Genomic DNA, 15255 nt, shown 5'->3' with positions numbered 1-15255 from the left:
TTTGGTGCATGTAGTTATAATTTTCTTTTAGTTGTAAGATAAAATAAAACCTATATAAATTGTGTTTTCTTGTAACCACATGGACCTAAAGATATGGTGTCATTTTTACTGAAAAGTGCACTGCACTTTTTTTTGGTGGTGAAATGATTGATGTCATTACAAACTACAATTGGTGATGCAAAAAATAAGGCCTCAAAATTGAAAGTGTTCTGATTTTTAGAATGTGAGGTGGAAAATACGAAAGATGAGAAAACCTGTGGTCCTTAAAGGGGGAAGCCAGAATGGGGGAATTACATTTTTTAGGGAAAACCTACACAGACAACTTGCTACGGCTTTCCAAAACTGAACATGAGTCAAACCTCTATTCCCTCTGCCAGTGCTACCCTTAACCCCTTAAAGGGGTACTCCGCCCCTAGACATCTTATCCCCTATCCAAAGGATAGGGGATAAGATGTCAGATCGCCGGGGTCCCACTGCTGGGGACCCCCAGGATCGCCGCTGCGGCACCACGCTATCATTACTGCACAGAGCGAACTCGCGTAATGACGGGCAATGCAGGAGTCGGAGCATCGGGACGCCCCTCGTGACGTCACATCCCTCCCCCTCAATACTTGTCTGGCAGTCATCACGCCCCCTGCCATAGACTTGCATTAAGGGGGTGGGCCACGATGTCACGAAGGGTGGAGCCATGACGTCACTCTGCTCCATCCCCGTGAACTCGCTCTGTGCATTAATGATAGTGCGGTGCCGCAGCGGCAATCCCGGGGGTCCCCAGCAGCGGGACCCCGGTGATCTGACATCTTATCCCCTATCCTTTGGATAGGGGATAAAATGTCTAGGCGCGGAGTACCCCTTTAAGGGGTTAAGGGTAGCACTGGCAGAGGGAATAGAGGTTTGACTCATGTTCAGTTTTGGAAAGCCGTAGCAAGTTGTCTGTGTAGGTTTTCCCTAAAAAATTTAATTCCCCCATTCTGGCTTCAATCTGGCTTAGAGCATGGTTATCCAGTGCTTATCTCTTTCCCTTGTGCACAATATGCTTGTAAGTGTCAGTAGGGGTTGCTGGACTTAGTAGTGGGAGCTGTATACGGCAGACAGAAGGCATTGATGGACTAGTAGTAGGTGTAGCCAGCAGAAAGCAGGCCTCAATGCACTAGTGGTAGCTGTAGCCACCTGACAGCAGGCATTCATGGAATAGTGCTAGCTGTAAACGGTGGGCACAGGCATTGGTAAACTAGTGGTAGCTGTAGCCAGCAGACATTTGTGGACTAGCAGCAGCTTAAAGCGTACCTGTCAGATCACCCAAAAAAAACAAAGCTGTTACATGTTGCTCAGTATCTCATCTTGATCATGTACATATAATCTTTATGTGCCTATGCCCAATATTTCTCTTAGAATTCACTTTATTTTCTTGGAGTGATTGCAATGGGAAAGTACTTTTCATTTACAGGCAGGGATGGGTACCTTTCTGTGATAACCATTCCCCGTCTGCTGCAGTGTGTTTCTGCCCCTCTCCCCCTTCTCTTCACAAAAGCAGTGTAACACTCACGTTTCTGAAGACAGGAACTCCGGTGTATGTAGATCCGCTGGACCTGTGTGGCAGATGACTCGGACCGTGCCAGGGAACGGAGTCTAAGGTGCTGCTGGTTTTCACCAGAGCCCGCCGCAAAGCAGGATGGGCTTGCTGCTGCAGGCGACACCCAGGTTGTAACCCCCGGCAACGGCTCGACCACACAGGCGGCTGAGGAGATGCGAAGCACAGAAGGGATGAGACAACTCGTAGTCAGGATAGCTGTAGGTCAGGGCAGGCAGCACAGTAGTGTAGTCGGGACGTATCAGAAGTTCAGTAGGCAGGCGGCAGAGAAGCAAGGTCAAGGTCACAAGAGCAGGAGATCTGGTACACAGCAAGGCAATACAAAGGAACGCTTTCTCTAGGGCACAAGGCAACAAAGATCCGGTAGACAACTGAGGAGGGTGGAGGAATTTATCAACAAGACACAGGTGGTTACACTAATGAGCGTACTGGCCCTTTAAATCTTAAAGCTTTGGCACGCGCACGCCCTAAGGGATGGGGACACATGCGCCGGAGCAGAGAGGTGGAAGCAGAGGCAAGGGAAACACCTGGAGAGTGACGGACTGGGGCTCGCATGCGGGTGCGTCCCACAGTGCGAGTCCCAGCCCCGTCGGCAGCAGAAGGTAAGGGGACCATGTGCTCACGGCCAGCGTGTGAGGCCGGAGCGCATAGCGTAACAGTACCCCCCCCCTTTGGTCTCCCCTCCTTTTACGAGAGAGGGAACTCCTGAGAAGGTCACGGTCCAGGATATTCTCCTCAGGTTCCCAAGATCTCTCCTCAGGACCGTAACCCTCCCAGTCGACAAAAAAAATTATTTACCTCTGACAGTTTTTGCAGAAAGAATCTGCTTAACTTTGAAGACATCTGATGAGCTGGAGACAGGTGTTGGGGGAGGATTCTTCTGAGAAAACCGGTTTACAACAAGAGGCTTGAGGAGAGAGACATGGAAGGAATTGGGAATACATAGCGTAGCAGGAAGACGGAGTTTGTAGGAAACAGGATTGATTTTTTGTAGAATCTGGAAGGGACCAAGGTAGCGGGGACCGAGCTTGTAACAGGGGATCTTGAAGCGGATGTATTTGGATGAAAGCTACACCATGTCACCAGGAGAGAAGGACGGAGGAGGTCTTCTACCTGTCGGGTCTGTTGCCAGATGGTGGAGAAGTCACGGACCAGCTCATCAACAGCAGGCACACCGGAGGAGACTGGGAGAGGAAGAGGGGGACGGAGATGGAGTCCGTAGACAACAAAAAAGAGAGTCAGCCTCGTGGACTCGGAATCCTTAAGATTATATGAGAATTAAGCCCAGGGGAGAAGGTCAACCCAATCATCTTGGCGAGCTGAAACAAAATGCCGCAGATAAGTCTCAAGGATTTGATTGACCCTTTCCACCTGACCTTTGGACTGAGGGTGGTAGGCCGAGGAGAAGTCCAGATTGATGTCCAGACGGTTACAAAGAGCTCACCAAACCTTAGAGACAAACTGCACACCTCGATCCAAAACGATATGTTGTGGAAGACCATATAAACGAAAGACATGTGACAAGAAGTACTTCGCCAGCTGTGGAGAAGAAGGAAGACCTGGTAGAGGAATGAACTGAGCCATCTTGGAAAACCGATCTACCACGACCCAGATGACTGTGTTATTATGAGAAGGTGGCAGATCGGTGATGAAATCCATGGCGATATGGGACCAGGGAGTCTCTGGAATCGGTAAAGGCTGTAAGAGTCCTGCAGGTCTTTGCCGAGGAGTTTTGTCACGGGTGCAAGTTACACAGGACCGAACAAAATCAGGAACATCACGTTCAAGATGGGGCCACCAGTAGTGCCGGGAAATAAGAAGTAGGGTCTTGCGTATTCCAGGATGTCCTGCTGTCAAGGAAGAATGACCCCAGGACCTTGCGTCTCAATCTGGTGGGCACAAAGGATTTTCCAGAAGGAATTTGCTGAATCTCGGCAGGAGCGGCAGGAATCAAACGGTCAGGAGGAATAATGTGCCTAGGTGTGGGGTCCAAACCAATGACGTCAGAGGACCTGGAGAGTGCATCAGCCCTGATGTTTTTGTCTGCAGGACGGAAGTGAATGAAGAAGTTGAAACGGGAAAAGAACAGTGACCATCTTGCCTGGCGGGGGTTCAAACGCTGAGCAGATTGTGGGTATAGAAGATTCTTATGATCGGAGTAGATGCTGACCGGATGAGAAGAACCTTCCAGTAAATGTCTCCATTCTGCCAAAGCTAGCTTAATAGCGAGGAGTTCACGATCTCCAATGGAGTAATTCCTCTCAGCAGGAGAGAAAGTCTTGGAGAAAAACCCACAAGTTACACTCTTGCCCTTGGCGTTTTTCTGTGTGAGGACGGCTCCCGCTCCAATAGATGAGGCATCAACCTCCAACGCAAAGGGCCTCTCTGGATCAGGTCTTGTAAGCACGGGAGCAGAGGCAAACGCAGACTTTAAACGGGAGAAGGCCTCTTCAGCCTCTCGAGGCCAAGACTTAGGATTGGATGCTTTTTTAGTGAGAGCTACAATAGGAGCAACCAAGGTGAAAAATGTGGGATAAACTGACGATAATAGTTAGCGAATCCCAGAAAGCGTTGAATTGCACGTAGGCCCGAGGGACGAGGCCAATCAAAAACTGCAGATAACTTATCTGGATCCATCTGCAGGCCCTGATGAGAGACAATCTAGTTAAGAAACGGAAGACTAGACTTTTCAAACAGTCATTTCTCCAATTTGGCGTAGAGATGATTCTTCCGTAGTCTCTGAAGAACCAGACGAACATGAACACGATGCTCCACTAAGTTGGAAGAGAAGATCAGGATGTCATCAAGGTATACGACAACACAGGTGTAAAGAAGATCACGGAAGATATAATTAATGAATTCCTGGAAAACGGCTGGAGCATTGCAGACACCAAATGGCATAACAAGATACTCAAAATGTCCGTCACGAGTATTGAAGGCCATTTTCCATTCATCTCCCTTGCGGATACGAATGAGATTATACGCACCGCGTAAGTCCAGCGCAGAGAAGACCTTGGCACCACGCAAACGGTCAAAAAGTTCTGAGATAAGAGTTAAAGGGTAACGGTTCTTGACCGTGATTTTGTTAAGTCCCCTGTAGTCAATGCATGGACGGAGTGAGTCATCTTTCTTCCCTACAAAGAAGAAACCTGCTCCTGCAGGAGAAGAGGACTTACAGATAAATCCCTTTTGGAGATTCTCCTGGATATACTCAGCCATGGCTTTGGTCTCAGGAACTGAAAGAGGATATATCCTCCCACGAGGAGGAGTGGTACCAGGCAGAAGATCAATAGGGCAGTCATAAGGACGATGTGGAGGCAGAGACTCAGCCTGTTTCTTGCAGAAGACATCCGAGAAATCTTGGTAAGGTGGCGGCAGGCCAGGTAAAGGTGGAGGACGAGAAACAACTTTACGCAGAGCAGATTGGAGGCAAAAATTTTGACAGGATTGTCCCCAGCAAATTATTTCTCCAGTTCTCCAATCCAGTTGTGGGGAATGGCGTTGCAGCCAAGGAAGACCAAGAAGAATCTCAGAAGTACAGTGTGGTAGAAAATAGAATTCAATCTTCTCTTTATTCGATACACCCACTTGCATGACGAGAGATTCAGTACGGAAGTGAACCTTACAGTCCAGATTTTGTCCATTTACAGAGGAGATGAACAAGGACTTGGCAAGCCGAGTAAGAGGATACTTGTGGACTAAAGCCGCATCAATAAAGTCACCTGCAGATCCGGAGTCCAAAAAAGGCTGTAGCGCTGAAGGAAGACTTTGCTGAAGCAAAGACTTGTACAGGAATAGTTAAGCGTGGAGAGGTAGTATTCACACCCAGGGATGCCTCTCCCACATACCCTAGGTGCGGACGAACAGTACAGTACTTGAGAAAGTGCTCCAGGATAGCACAGTACAAACACAAATTCCGGTTGCGTCGTCGTGACCCCTCCTGCTGCGTAAGACGAAGACAATCTCCTTGTATAACCTCTTTGGCAAGAGGCGCAAGAGACAGAAGAGGAGAACACTGGGACACAGATGTCAGGCGGGCAGATTCCCTCTTAAAGCGCAATTCCTCGTGTCTTTCGGCAAAACGCACATCTATGCATGTGGCCAAGTGGATAAGTTCAGACAAAGAAGATGGAGGATCTCGTGCTGCAAGGGCATCTTTAATCCTGCTTGACAGTCCTTTTTTAAATGTGGCACACAAGGCCTCTTCATTCCAGGCGAGTTCAGAGGCTAGAATGCAGAACTGAACCGCGTAGTCACCAACGGTAGAAACTCCTTGACATAGATTCAGCAACGCCGTCTCAGCTGAAGAGGCACGTGCGGGTTCCTCAAAGACACTGCAAAATTCGGCCAAGAATGCAGACAAATTGGAGGATACTGGATCACCACAGTCCCAAAGGGGTGTAGCCCAAGCCAGGGCTTTTCCAGAAAGTAGACTAATGACAAAGGCCACCTTACTACGTTCAGTTGGAAACAGTTCAGACATGAGCTCCAAATGCATGGAGCACTGTGTAACAAAGCCTCTGCATGACTTGGAATCCCCATCATACTTGGAAGGCAAAGGCAGATGCAGCTGGGAGCCAGGAGAGACTGCAGGAGCTGGAGGTGGGAGTGGGCCAGATTGTGGTACCTGCTGCTGTTGCAAGGCCAAAAGCTGTTGCATCATGGCTGCAAGTTGAGAAAATTGATGCGCCTGTCGGGACAACTGCTGTGAGTGACGTATCACAACGGAGGGAAGTTCCGCAACTTCAGGCAGGGGTTCCTCAGCGGGATCCATAGCCGGATCTTACTGTAACACTCACGTTTCTGAAGACAGGAACTCCGGTGTATGTGGATCCGCTGGACCTGTGTGGCAGATGACTCGGACCGTGCCAGGGAACGGAGTCTAAGGTGCCGCTGGTCTTCACCAGAGCCTGCCGCAAAGCAGGATGGGCTTGCTGCTGAAGGCGACACCCAGGTTGTAACCCCCGGCAACGGCTCGACCACACAGGCGGCTGAGGAGATGCGAAGCACAGAAGGGATGAGACAACTCGTGGTCAGGATAGCTGTAGGTCAGGGCAGGCAGCACAGTAGCGTAGTCGGGACGTAGCAGAAGTTCAGTAGGCAGGCAGCAGAGAAGCAAGGTCAAGGTCACAAGAACAGGAGATCTGGTACATGGCAATGCAATACAAAGGAACGCTTTCTCTAGGGCACAAGGCAACAAAGATGCGGCAGACAACGGAGGAGGGTGGAGGAATTTATCAACAAGACACAGGTGGTTACACTAATGAGCGTACTGGCCCTTTAAATCTTAAAGCTCCGGCGCGCGCACGCCCTAAGGGACGGGGACACATGCGCCGGAGCAGAGAGGTGGAAGCAGAGGCAGGGGAAACACCCGAAGAGTGACAGACTGGGGCTCGCATGCGGGTGCGTCCCGCAGTTTGAGTCCCTGCCCCATCGGCAGCAGAAGGTAAGGGGACCATGCGCTCACGACCAAGTGTGAGGCCGGAGCGCATAGCGTAACAAGCAGTCAGTGAGAGCCCAGCTGCAGTGTGTTCCTGCCCCTTTCACTCCCCTTCTCTTTACATGGCAGACAAGTAAACACAGGCAGTAAAGGAGCTGAGAGCAGAGCAGCTTGCTGTCAATCATGAAGTGGGTCCATGACATAGTGACACAGCAGTGTACACAGCAGGACTGGAATGCATCCCAGGAGGCAGGGGGGGGGGGGGGTCAGTTCTTTGATTGGCTTTTTCAGTATGTAATACTGAACATTTTCTAATGAAAGCAATTGCAAAACCTATTGGTTTTCATGCTTTACAACATATCAAAAGTGTTTATATCTAACAGTGCCCATTTAAGCCATTGGACAGCAGACATGGTGGACTAGTGATACTACTAGCCAGGCCTTGTGATGCCATTCCACATGCTTAGGTAGACATGTAATTGCTAAACTTGGACTTTCTTATGTACTTATGTACTTTCTCTCATATGTGATTTATTATCAGCCTGAAATGTTATTCTACCCTGTTAAATTTAATAAAAATAAACTTTAAAGCAAACAAAATAGAGGTTGCAATACAGTTCATTGGGCTTTATTAGCCTTTTAAACCCACACCTATCGAGTGTCCTCATTGCCCTGGAAGCTGTATTGCACATAATGCAAAACAATTATTGGATAACCTGGAGTCAAGTGATCTTGCTAATACATACAAGGTCGGGCTACTCTGATGTCATCTCAGTGTTCCCAGTACTTCCTCTTTTCATTAAAGGGGTACTCTGCTGGAAAAAAACAAAACAATTTTATCAACTAATGCCAGAAAGTGAAACAGATTTGTAGATTACTTCTATTTAAAAATCTTAATCATTCCAGTACTTTTAGCTGCTGTATGCAAAAGAGGAAGTTCTTTTCTTTTTTAATTTCCTTCCTGTCTGATCACAATATTCTCTGCTGACACCTCTGTCCATGTCAGGAACTGTCCAGAGCAGGATAGGTTTGCTATGGGAATTTGCTTCTACTCTGGACAGTTCCTTAAATGGACAGAGGTGTCAGCAGAGAGCACTGTGGTCAGAGAGAAAGAAAATTCTAAAATAATAGAACTTCCTGTGGAGCATACAGTAGCTAAGTACTGGAAGGATTAAGATTTTTAAATAGAAGTAATTTACAAATCTGTTCACCTTTCTGGCACCAGTTGATAAAAAAAATGTTTTCCAGTGGAGAATCCCTTTAAGGCACCAAAATGCCATGTGTTCCTCACCCCTTCTGCTATTATTACATCCGCTGCCAGGCACATCCAAGCTGAGCCTAGCAATGTTTGAAATTTCAGAGAGCCGTGGTCACCCCAAAATTTGGAGCAAGACCGGGTTTGGCTGGCTCGGCTCGCTCATCTCTACTTATTAACTATGTAACCACCTGAGATACTAACATAGTAACATAACATAGTTTGTAAGGTTGAAAAAAAAGACAAGAGTTCAACCTAAGTCCATCGAGATCAACTACTGATGTACTCCAGTAATTCATTAGGAGATATACTCCTTTTAATTTAAAATTGTAGCAGTAGTAGCACCTATAAGCTGGAAAAAAGAGAAGAAGAAGAGAGAGAATGCTCCTAGGCCCCATTTAATGTACAGTAGGCCAAATATGCTGCATAGTTCCTATTCTTTTTACAATCAGTGTCATCAGGAGACAATGTTATAATTACACAAGATTATTTTACTGAATTGTTAGTATTTATTCTTTTATTGAATATAGTGTAACCCTCCTGTAGTCTAAGATGTGTGAGCCTTCTAAAAAAAAAAAAAAAACATGTGTGCACAACTACCATAAATAACAGAATTCTGCATTTAACAAAATGTTTTATGTTTAATTTTTAGCTCCCAGAAATGCTGCATAAAGATCATGAAAGTGAAGAACATGGATACTGTCCATTAGGCCAATTCATCCTGCAAAACTTAGGACTTCTACTTGGTTTTGCCATAATGCTGCTCATTGCCCTATATGAAGATAAAATAGATTTTGACCTCCATGTCTAATGGTATTCTTTATGGTCCAATTGTAACGTTTGTGTTTTTCCACTAGTTTATTAGACTCTAACTGAAATCCCTATCCCAGTCTTACAAATATTTCATTACAAAATCACTGTGATTAATGTTATATACATTTAAAAATAGCAATTAGTTAATATCACAATTTGAAAAGGCAGCAGGTTTTAACAATTTAACATGTGGTTGGTGAGGTGAACCGACATCCAATAACATTTATTTTTCTAGTTTGTAGGCATTCCAAGTACTTGTGGTACTAAAACACTATAAAAATATTATCTTTACATTGGGAGGTCTCTGTATCAGATTTACTTGATGAGTACATAGTGTTCCTTGCTTACATTAAATATTTGTCAATTCTTACTATACTTTTGCTTTTACAGAGGCTGAGTTATTTTTATTATGTTTTCAGGTGAAATAAAAAAAATGTTTGAATCAAATTTTTCTTTACATCTCCTACATATTTGGTATTGCCACATAATCTAACATAATAATGGTTTACAGGAGTTGTTCACTAAACTAAAAGGTATATGTCAAGGCTGGGAATGGGCTGAAAACATTTTTACTCAATCGGCCGATTCTCAATTGTGTCTGTCTCAGTCCCAGCTTCCCCGGTAACGTTTCCTGCTTTTGTTTTACATGTAGCTGTGGTGACCCATTTCAGCCAGTTATTGGCTGATTAGGTGTTTCCCAAGAATTTTATATATTAACATAGTAACATAGTTTGTAAGGTTGAAAATAGACAAATCCATCGAGTTCAACCTAGAACCCTTCTGTGTTGATTCAGAGGAAGGCAAAAAAAAAAAAAAAAACATGAGACTGATGCCAATTTTCCCATGACAGAGGAAAAATTCCTTCTCAACTTTAATATGGTATCAGAATAAATCCCAGGATCAATGTTTTATCCATATAAATCTAATATCCATAACCTGTAATAATATATTTTTCAAAAAAAAAAACATCCAGACCCCCCCTTAAACTTGTTTAGTAAGTCAGACATTACAACATCATGTGGCAGAGAGTTCCATAGTCTCACTACTCTTACAGTAAAGAATTTCTGTCTGTGATGATGATGATGATGATGAATCCTTCTTTCCTCTAAACATAGGGGATGCCCCCTTGTCATGGTTACCGGCCTAGGTATAAAAAGATCACTAGAAAGATCTCTGTATTGTCCCTTCATATATTTGTACATTGTGATTTAATCGCCCCTAAGACGTCTTTTCTCCAGATTAAATAACCGCAAGCTTGATAACCTGTCTTGGTACTCTAATCCTCCTATACCATTAATTATCTCTCTTCATATATGCTATTGCTTTGTTAGCCTTGGCAGCTGCTGCGCGGCTGCATTACTTTCCACCAGTACCTCCAAGTCTTTTTCTGTAGTAGTTTTACTGAATATCTTATTATAAAGCACATGATTGTACATTTTGTTTTTATGGCCCAAGTGCATAACCTTACATTTATCCACATTAAATTGAATTCGCCATGTCTGTGCCCAAGCCTCCAGCTTCCCCAGATCCCTCTGTAATATTATGTTATCCTTCTCTGTGGTGATCACCTTACCCAGTTTAGTGTCATCTGCAAATATAGAGATTCTACTCTGTTATCCCTCTACAAGGTCATTAATAAAGATATTGAAAAGAAGTGGACCCAGTACTGACCTCTGTGGTACTACCCCAATAGTAACTGTATATTATATATACCCCAATAGTAAACCAACCAGAGTAAGTTCGGTTTATACCCACCCTCTGCTTCCTATCACTGAGCCAGTTGCTAAGCCATTTACATATATCCTCCTCCTCCTAGTCCCAGCATCCTCATTTTATGTGCTAACTTTGTGTGTGGCACAGTATCAAATGCCTTAGAAAAGTCCAGATACACAACATCAACAGCTTCACCCCGGTCCAATCTATAACTGACCTCCTCATAGAAGCTGATCAGATTAGTCTAGCAGGACTGATCTAGTGATAGGGATGACCCTTATGTTTCTAATGACTGATCAATATAAAATGTACAAACAAGAAAGTTGCAACAGCACTCTAGGTCAAAAAATGGAGGCTCTCAGCGCACTTTTTGATCAAAATGTGTCCCCCCATCCACCACGCGGAGGTGGCCTCATATCGGACTGATCAATATACTAATACTAAAATACCATTGTTGCTGGAAACTACCCTTTAACCCATATACATCAGAATGCTATCTGCTCGTGACTCTGAATATAGGCCTTGAAATGACTCCATGCGGGAGTAGAAAGACTAAACATCTGATGAACAGAGAACTTCTGCCAAGAAATTAATGGACACTAGATATGCTAATGTATACGGACACAATAATCGAACAACCAATCAAAATGTAACATGCTAATTGTGATATCATAACTTGGAAAAATAGTACAGCAGTAGTCACTCACAGATTAAGGCCGCACATTAACCCATCCTTAACACTAGCATAAATCCATATTGGTGCTGTGTTAGAACGCTATTTTCATTAGGATACTCCAGAATAGTATCTCTGAGAAAAAACTCATAAATCTCTCCCACAACAGATGTTAAACTTACAGGACTAAAGTTCCCAGGATCCCTTTTTAACCCCTTTTTATATATTGGTAACACATTTGCCAAATGCCAGTCCTGTTGAACACTACCTGTCATCATAGAATCTTTAAATATAAGGAACAAGGATCTGTCTAGCCCGGTAATTAATTCCTGCAAAACCCAGGGATAGATGCCATTTGGGCCCGGTGATTTGTGTGTCTTAATGTTACTAAGGTGGCACAGCATTCTAGTTAGGTTAAACTGGTGAGATTTGCTTGAAAATATACATTATCCTTTCCCTTGTCCTCTGAGATTTGGATTTTCCTGTGTAAATAGAAGAAGGCATTTAGTAGATGGCCTGTTTCTCATCCTCCTCCACCATTGCACCCAGTTTATTTCTTAGGGGGCCAAAATATTCAGTTTTAAGTTTCTCATTATTTACGGAGGTGAAGAATATTTTTGGGTTCTTTTTACTTTCTTTGACAATCGCTCTCTCTGTTGCAATTTTTGCTAGTTTTATTTCTTTTTTACATACTTTATTCCTCTCCTTATATTGTTTTTAAGTTTCCCCACTACCTTCTTGTTTTAGTAGTCTAAATGCTTTCAAATCAACAGTTAGACATGCTGCTCAGTCGTGCAGGCGTGGTGGATCGAACAAGTGAGTAAAGATTTTTTTCTGGTTTATTTTTAGACAAGCTCAAGCTTGAATGCATATTAGCATTGCAAATTGTGCTTTAGGCTGTTAGCCCATTCGACTGCAGAATCATCTATAAGCATTTTGCAATTGCAGTTTATGCATGCATCATAGTATATAAAAAAAAACTTGCATTCCTTGCATTATATTTACTGAATTAATGCCATTATTTGAAATGTATCCAATTTACTTTTCTTTTCAGGTAAGGTTATAAGGGGCATATCTTTACTAATCCTAGGGGTGATCTTTTTTACTTTACATAGCTCATCATATATGGTAATGTACAAATGTTTAGTTTTCTCTTTGTTATTTTTGCTAATGCTGTATGATTCCCCAGATTCAAACTGTATTTTGGCAGAAATCCCATGCAATTTAATATCTAGCAGGGCAGCAAGTCTTTTGAATATCTGAGGAAAAATGAATCAGACACCATAGATTCGACCTGCCCAATCCTATTGTTCTGTGCAGAGATTAGTGGTGCCAGATATATGACAGCCACTCATCTCCCATGGTTTTTAAACAACATACACATTTGGAGAAGCTGAATGTTTTTTTAATTAAGGACTGACAGTTTTTACAGGTTGTGAATACTAATCCATTTTTAATCCAAAATCATATACATGCTAATAATTTAAAATTCAGTAAACATCTGTACCAACCTATGACAGGAAACTAAACAATGCAGTTACATTTCTATAAACCTTTTAATGTCGTAGCCTTATTTTAGGCCATAGAAGCGCTTCTTTTATGTGGGACTATTTGTACGTTGTAATGACATAATTAATTTTACCACAAAATCTACGGAGGACACAGATAATTATTGAAGAAAAAAAGCTTCTAGACAGTACAAATATATTTTTTTTTTATTTTACTACTTAAAAGAAATAGTATGCTTTCTCTTGCTCTGGACAGTTCCAAAAATGGACAGCAGAGGTCAGCAGAGAGCACTGTGGCCATGACATCAGAGAAATCCAAAAAGAAAAGCGTTTCTTCTGTACTATGTAGCCCCTAAAAAGTACTGGAAGGATTAAGATTTTTTAATAGAAGTAATTTACAAATCTTTTAACTTCCTGGCACCAGTTGATTTAAAATAAAAAGTTTTCCTCGGGAGTACCCCTTTAACCACTTAAGGACCCATGACATACCGGTACGTCATGAGTCCGCTCCCGTTCTATAATGCAGGGCCACGGCGTGGCCCCACGTCACGTGGCTAATAGCATGCAGCACTGATCACGGTGCCGCACGCTATTAACCCTTTACATGCGGCATTCAAAGTTGAACACCGCGTCTTGAGTGAAAGTAAAACCATGCCAGTTAGTTCAGGGAGCTGTTCTGGAAGTAACATGTGTGCCAAGTTTCATGTTAATATCTTTAGCCGTTTGGACGTGATGCTTGAACATACACACATACACACATACATACACACATACACACACACGTTGAGTTTTAGATATATATAGACTAGCGGAGTTCCCGGCATTGCCCGGTTTTTCCTTCCTAATCCTTGTTGTGGAGGAAAACAGAGGAAGCTTTTGACTTCATATACCGTCCTCAAATATTACAACGTAGAAAGAAGAAAAACCAGCGCACTCACCACAACAGGTGTACTTTGTCTTCATGTGTCTTTATTGTAGAAAATCACAGACGTGGCACAATGAGCCGGACACAGGTACAGGCGTGCGGGGGGACGACAGGTACAAAGATGGTCTCTGGCTAGCGGGTCCGCCTCGCGCTTACTTGCGCTTCGCAAGTCCTTGCGAAGCGCAAGGCGGACCCGCTAGCCCGAGAGCATCTTTGTACCTGTCTTCCCCCCGCACGCCTGTACCTGTGTCTGGCTCATTGTGCCACATCTGTGATTTTCTACAATAAAGACACATGAAGACAAAGTACACCTGTTGTGGTGAGTGCGCTGGTTTTTCTTCTTTCTACGTTGTATTTGATTCTGGACTACTATACCGGCTAGCACCGCCCTGGACTTTGTTGCACACAGGACACGCTGCAGCAGTAATCATCGCTAGTGGACTATAGGGGAGTATTCGTACCATGATTGAATAGCTGTGCTTGACTATACTCTTTTTGGACCGTCCTCATATATTGTTGTCATATCGCAACACCACATCCCGTCCTCATACCCCAACCTCCTATCTCGACCTCCTATCTCGACCTCCTATCCCGACCTCCTACCTTGACCTCCTATCTCAACCTCCTATCCCGTCCTCCTATCCCAACCTCCTATCCCGACCTCCTATCCCGTCCTCTTATCTCGACCTCCTATCCCGACCTCCTATCCCTACCTCCTATCCGTCCTCCTATCTCGACCTCCTATCCCGACCTCCTATCTCGACCTCCTATCAAGACCTCCTATCCTGTCCTCCTACCTTGATCTCCTATCGCGGTCCTCCTATACCGTCCTCCTAACACGTCCTCCTATCCCGACCTCCTATCCTGTCCTCCTTTCCCGTCCTCATATCCCAATCTCCTATCCCGACCTCCTATCCAGACCCATAATATGTGTACCAGGTATTGAAATATCTCCAGCCGTACGGAAGTTATGTGGGAAGATTCATTTCCCATTGATTTGCATGGGACTTTAAACAAAAACCCAGACACTCACAAATGAGGGTAGTTAAAGGTTAAATTAACTATCCTATATTTTAAGTGGACATATAATTAACATGTGACCAAGTATTATCGAAATATCTCCAGCCGTTTGGAAGTTATGCAGTAACATATATTTCCCATTGACTTGTATGGGACTTTAAACATAAACCCCGCCCCTGGAAAATGGGAGTGGGTAAGGGTTAAATCACCTATCCTATGTTAGTTGTTGACATATAAGTAACATGTGTGCCAACTTTCATGTTAATATCTTTAGCCGTTTGGACGTGATGCTGGAACATACACACATACATGCACAC

At 44.0% G+C, this 15255-nt stretch overlaps 1 protein-coding gene across 1 annotated transcript in view; it reads left to right on the top strand.

The window, feature by feature from the left end:
• Positions 1–9538, top strand: part of SLC39A10 (solute carrier family 39 member 10) — a 61740-nt gene extending 52202 nt beyond the window's left edge. Inside the window, exon 10 of the mRNA XM_056534176.1 lies at positions 8939–9538. Within this exon, the coding sequence (XP_056390151.1) occupies positions 8939–9097 (159 nt within the window). The 3' untranslated portion in view covers positions 9098–9538. The remainder of the gene's footprint in view (positions 1–8938) is intronic.
• The last annotated feature ends 5717 nt before the right edge of the window (positions 9539–15255 follow it).

This window comes from Hyla sarda, chromosome 8 (genome assembly GCF_029499605.1).
Source record: "Hyla sarda isolate aHylSar1 chromosome 8, aHylSar1.hap1, whole genome shotgun sequence".
Classification (NCBI taxonomy): domain Eukaryota; kingdom Metazoa; phylum Chordata; class Amphibia; order Anura; family Hylidae; genus Hyla; species Hyla sarda.
The sequence above is the reverse complement of the archived record's forward strand: the minus strand, read 5'-3'. Positions and strand labels throughout refer to the sequence as shown.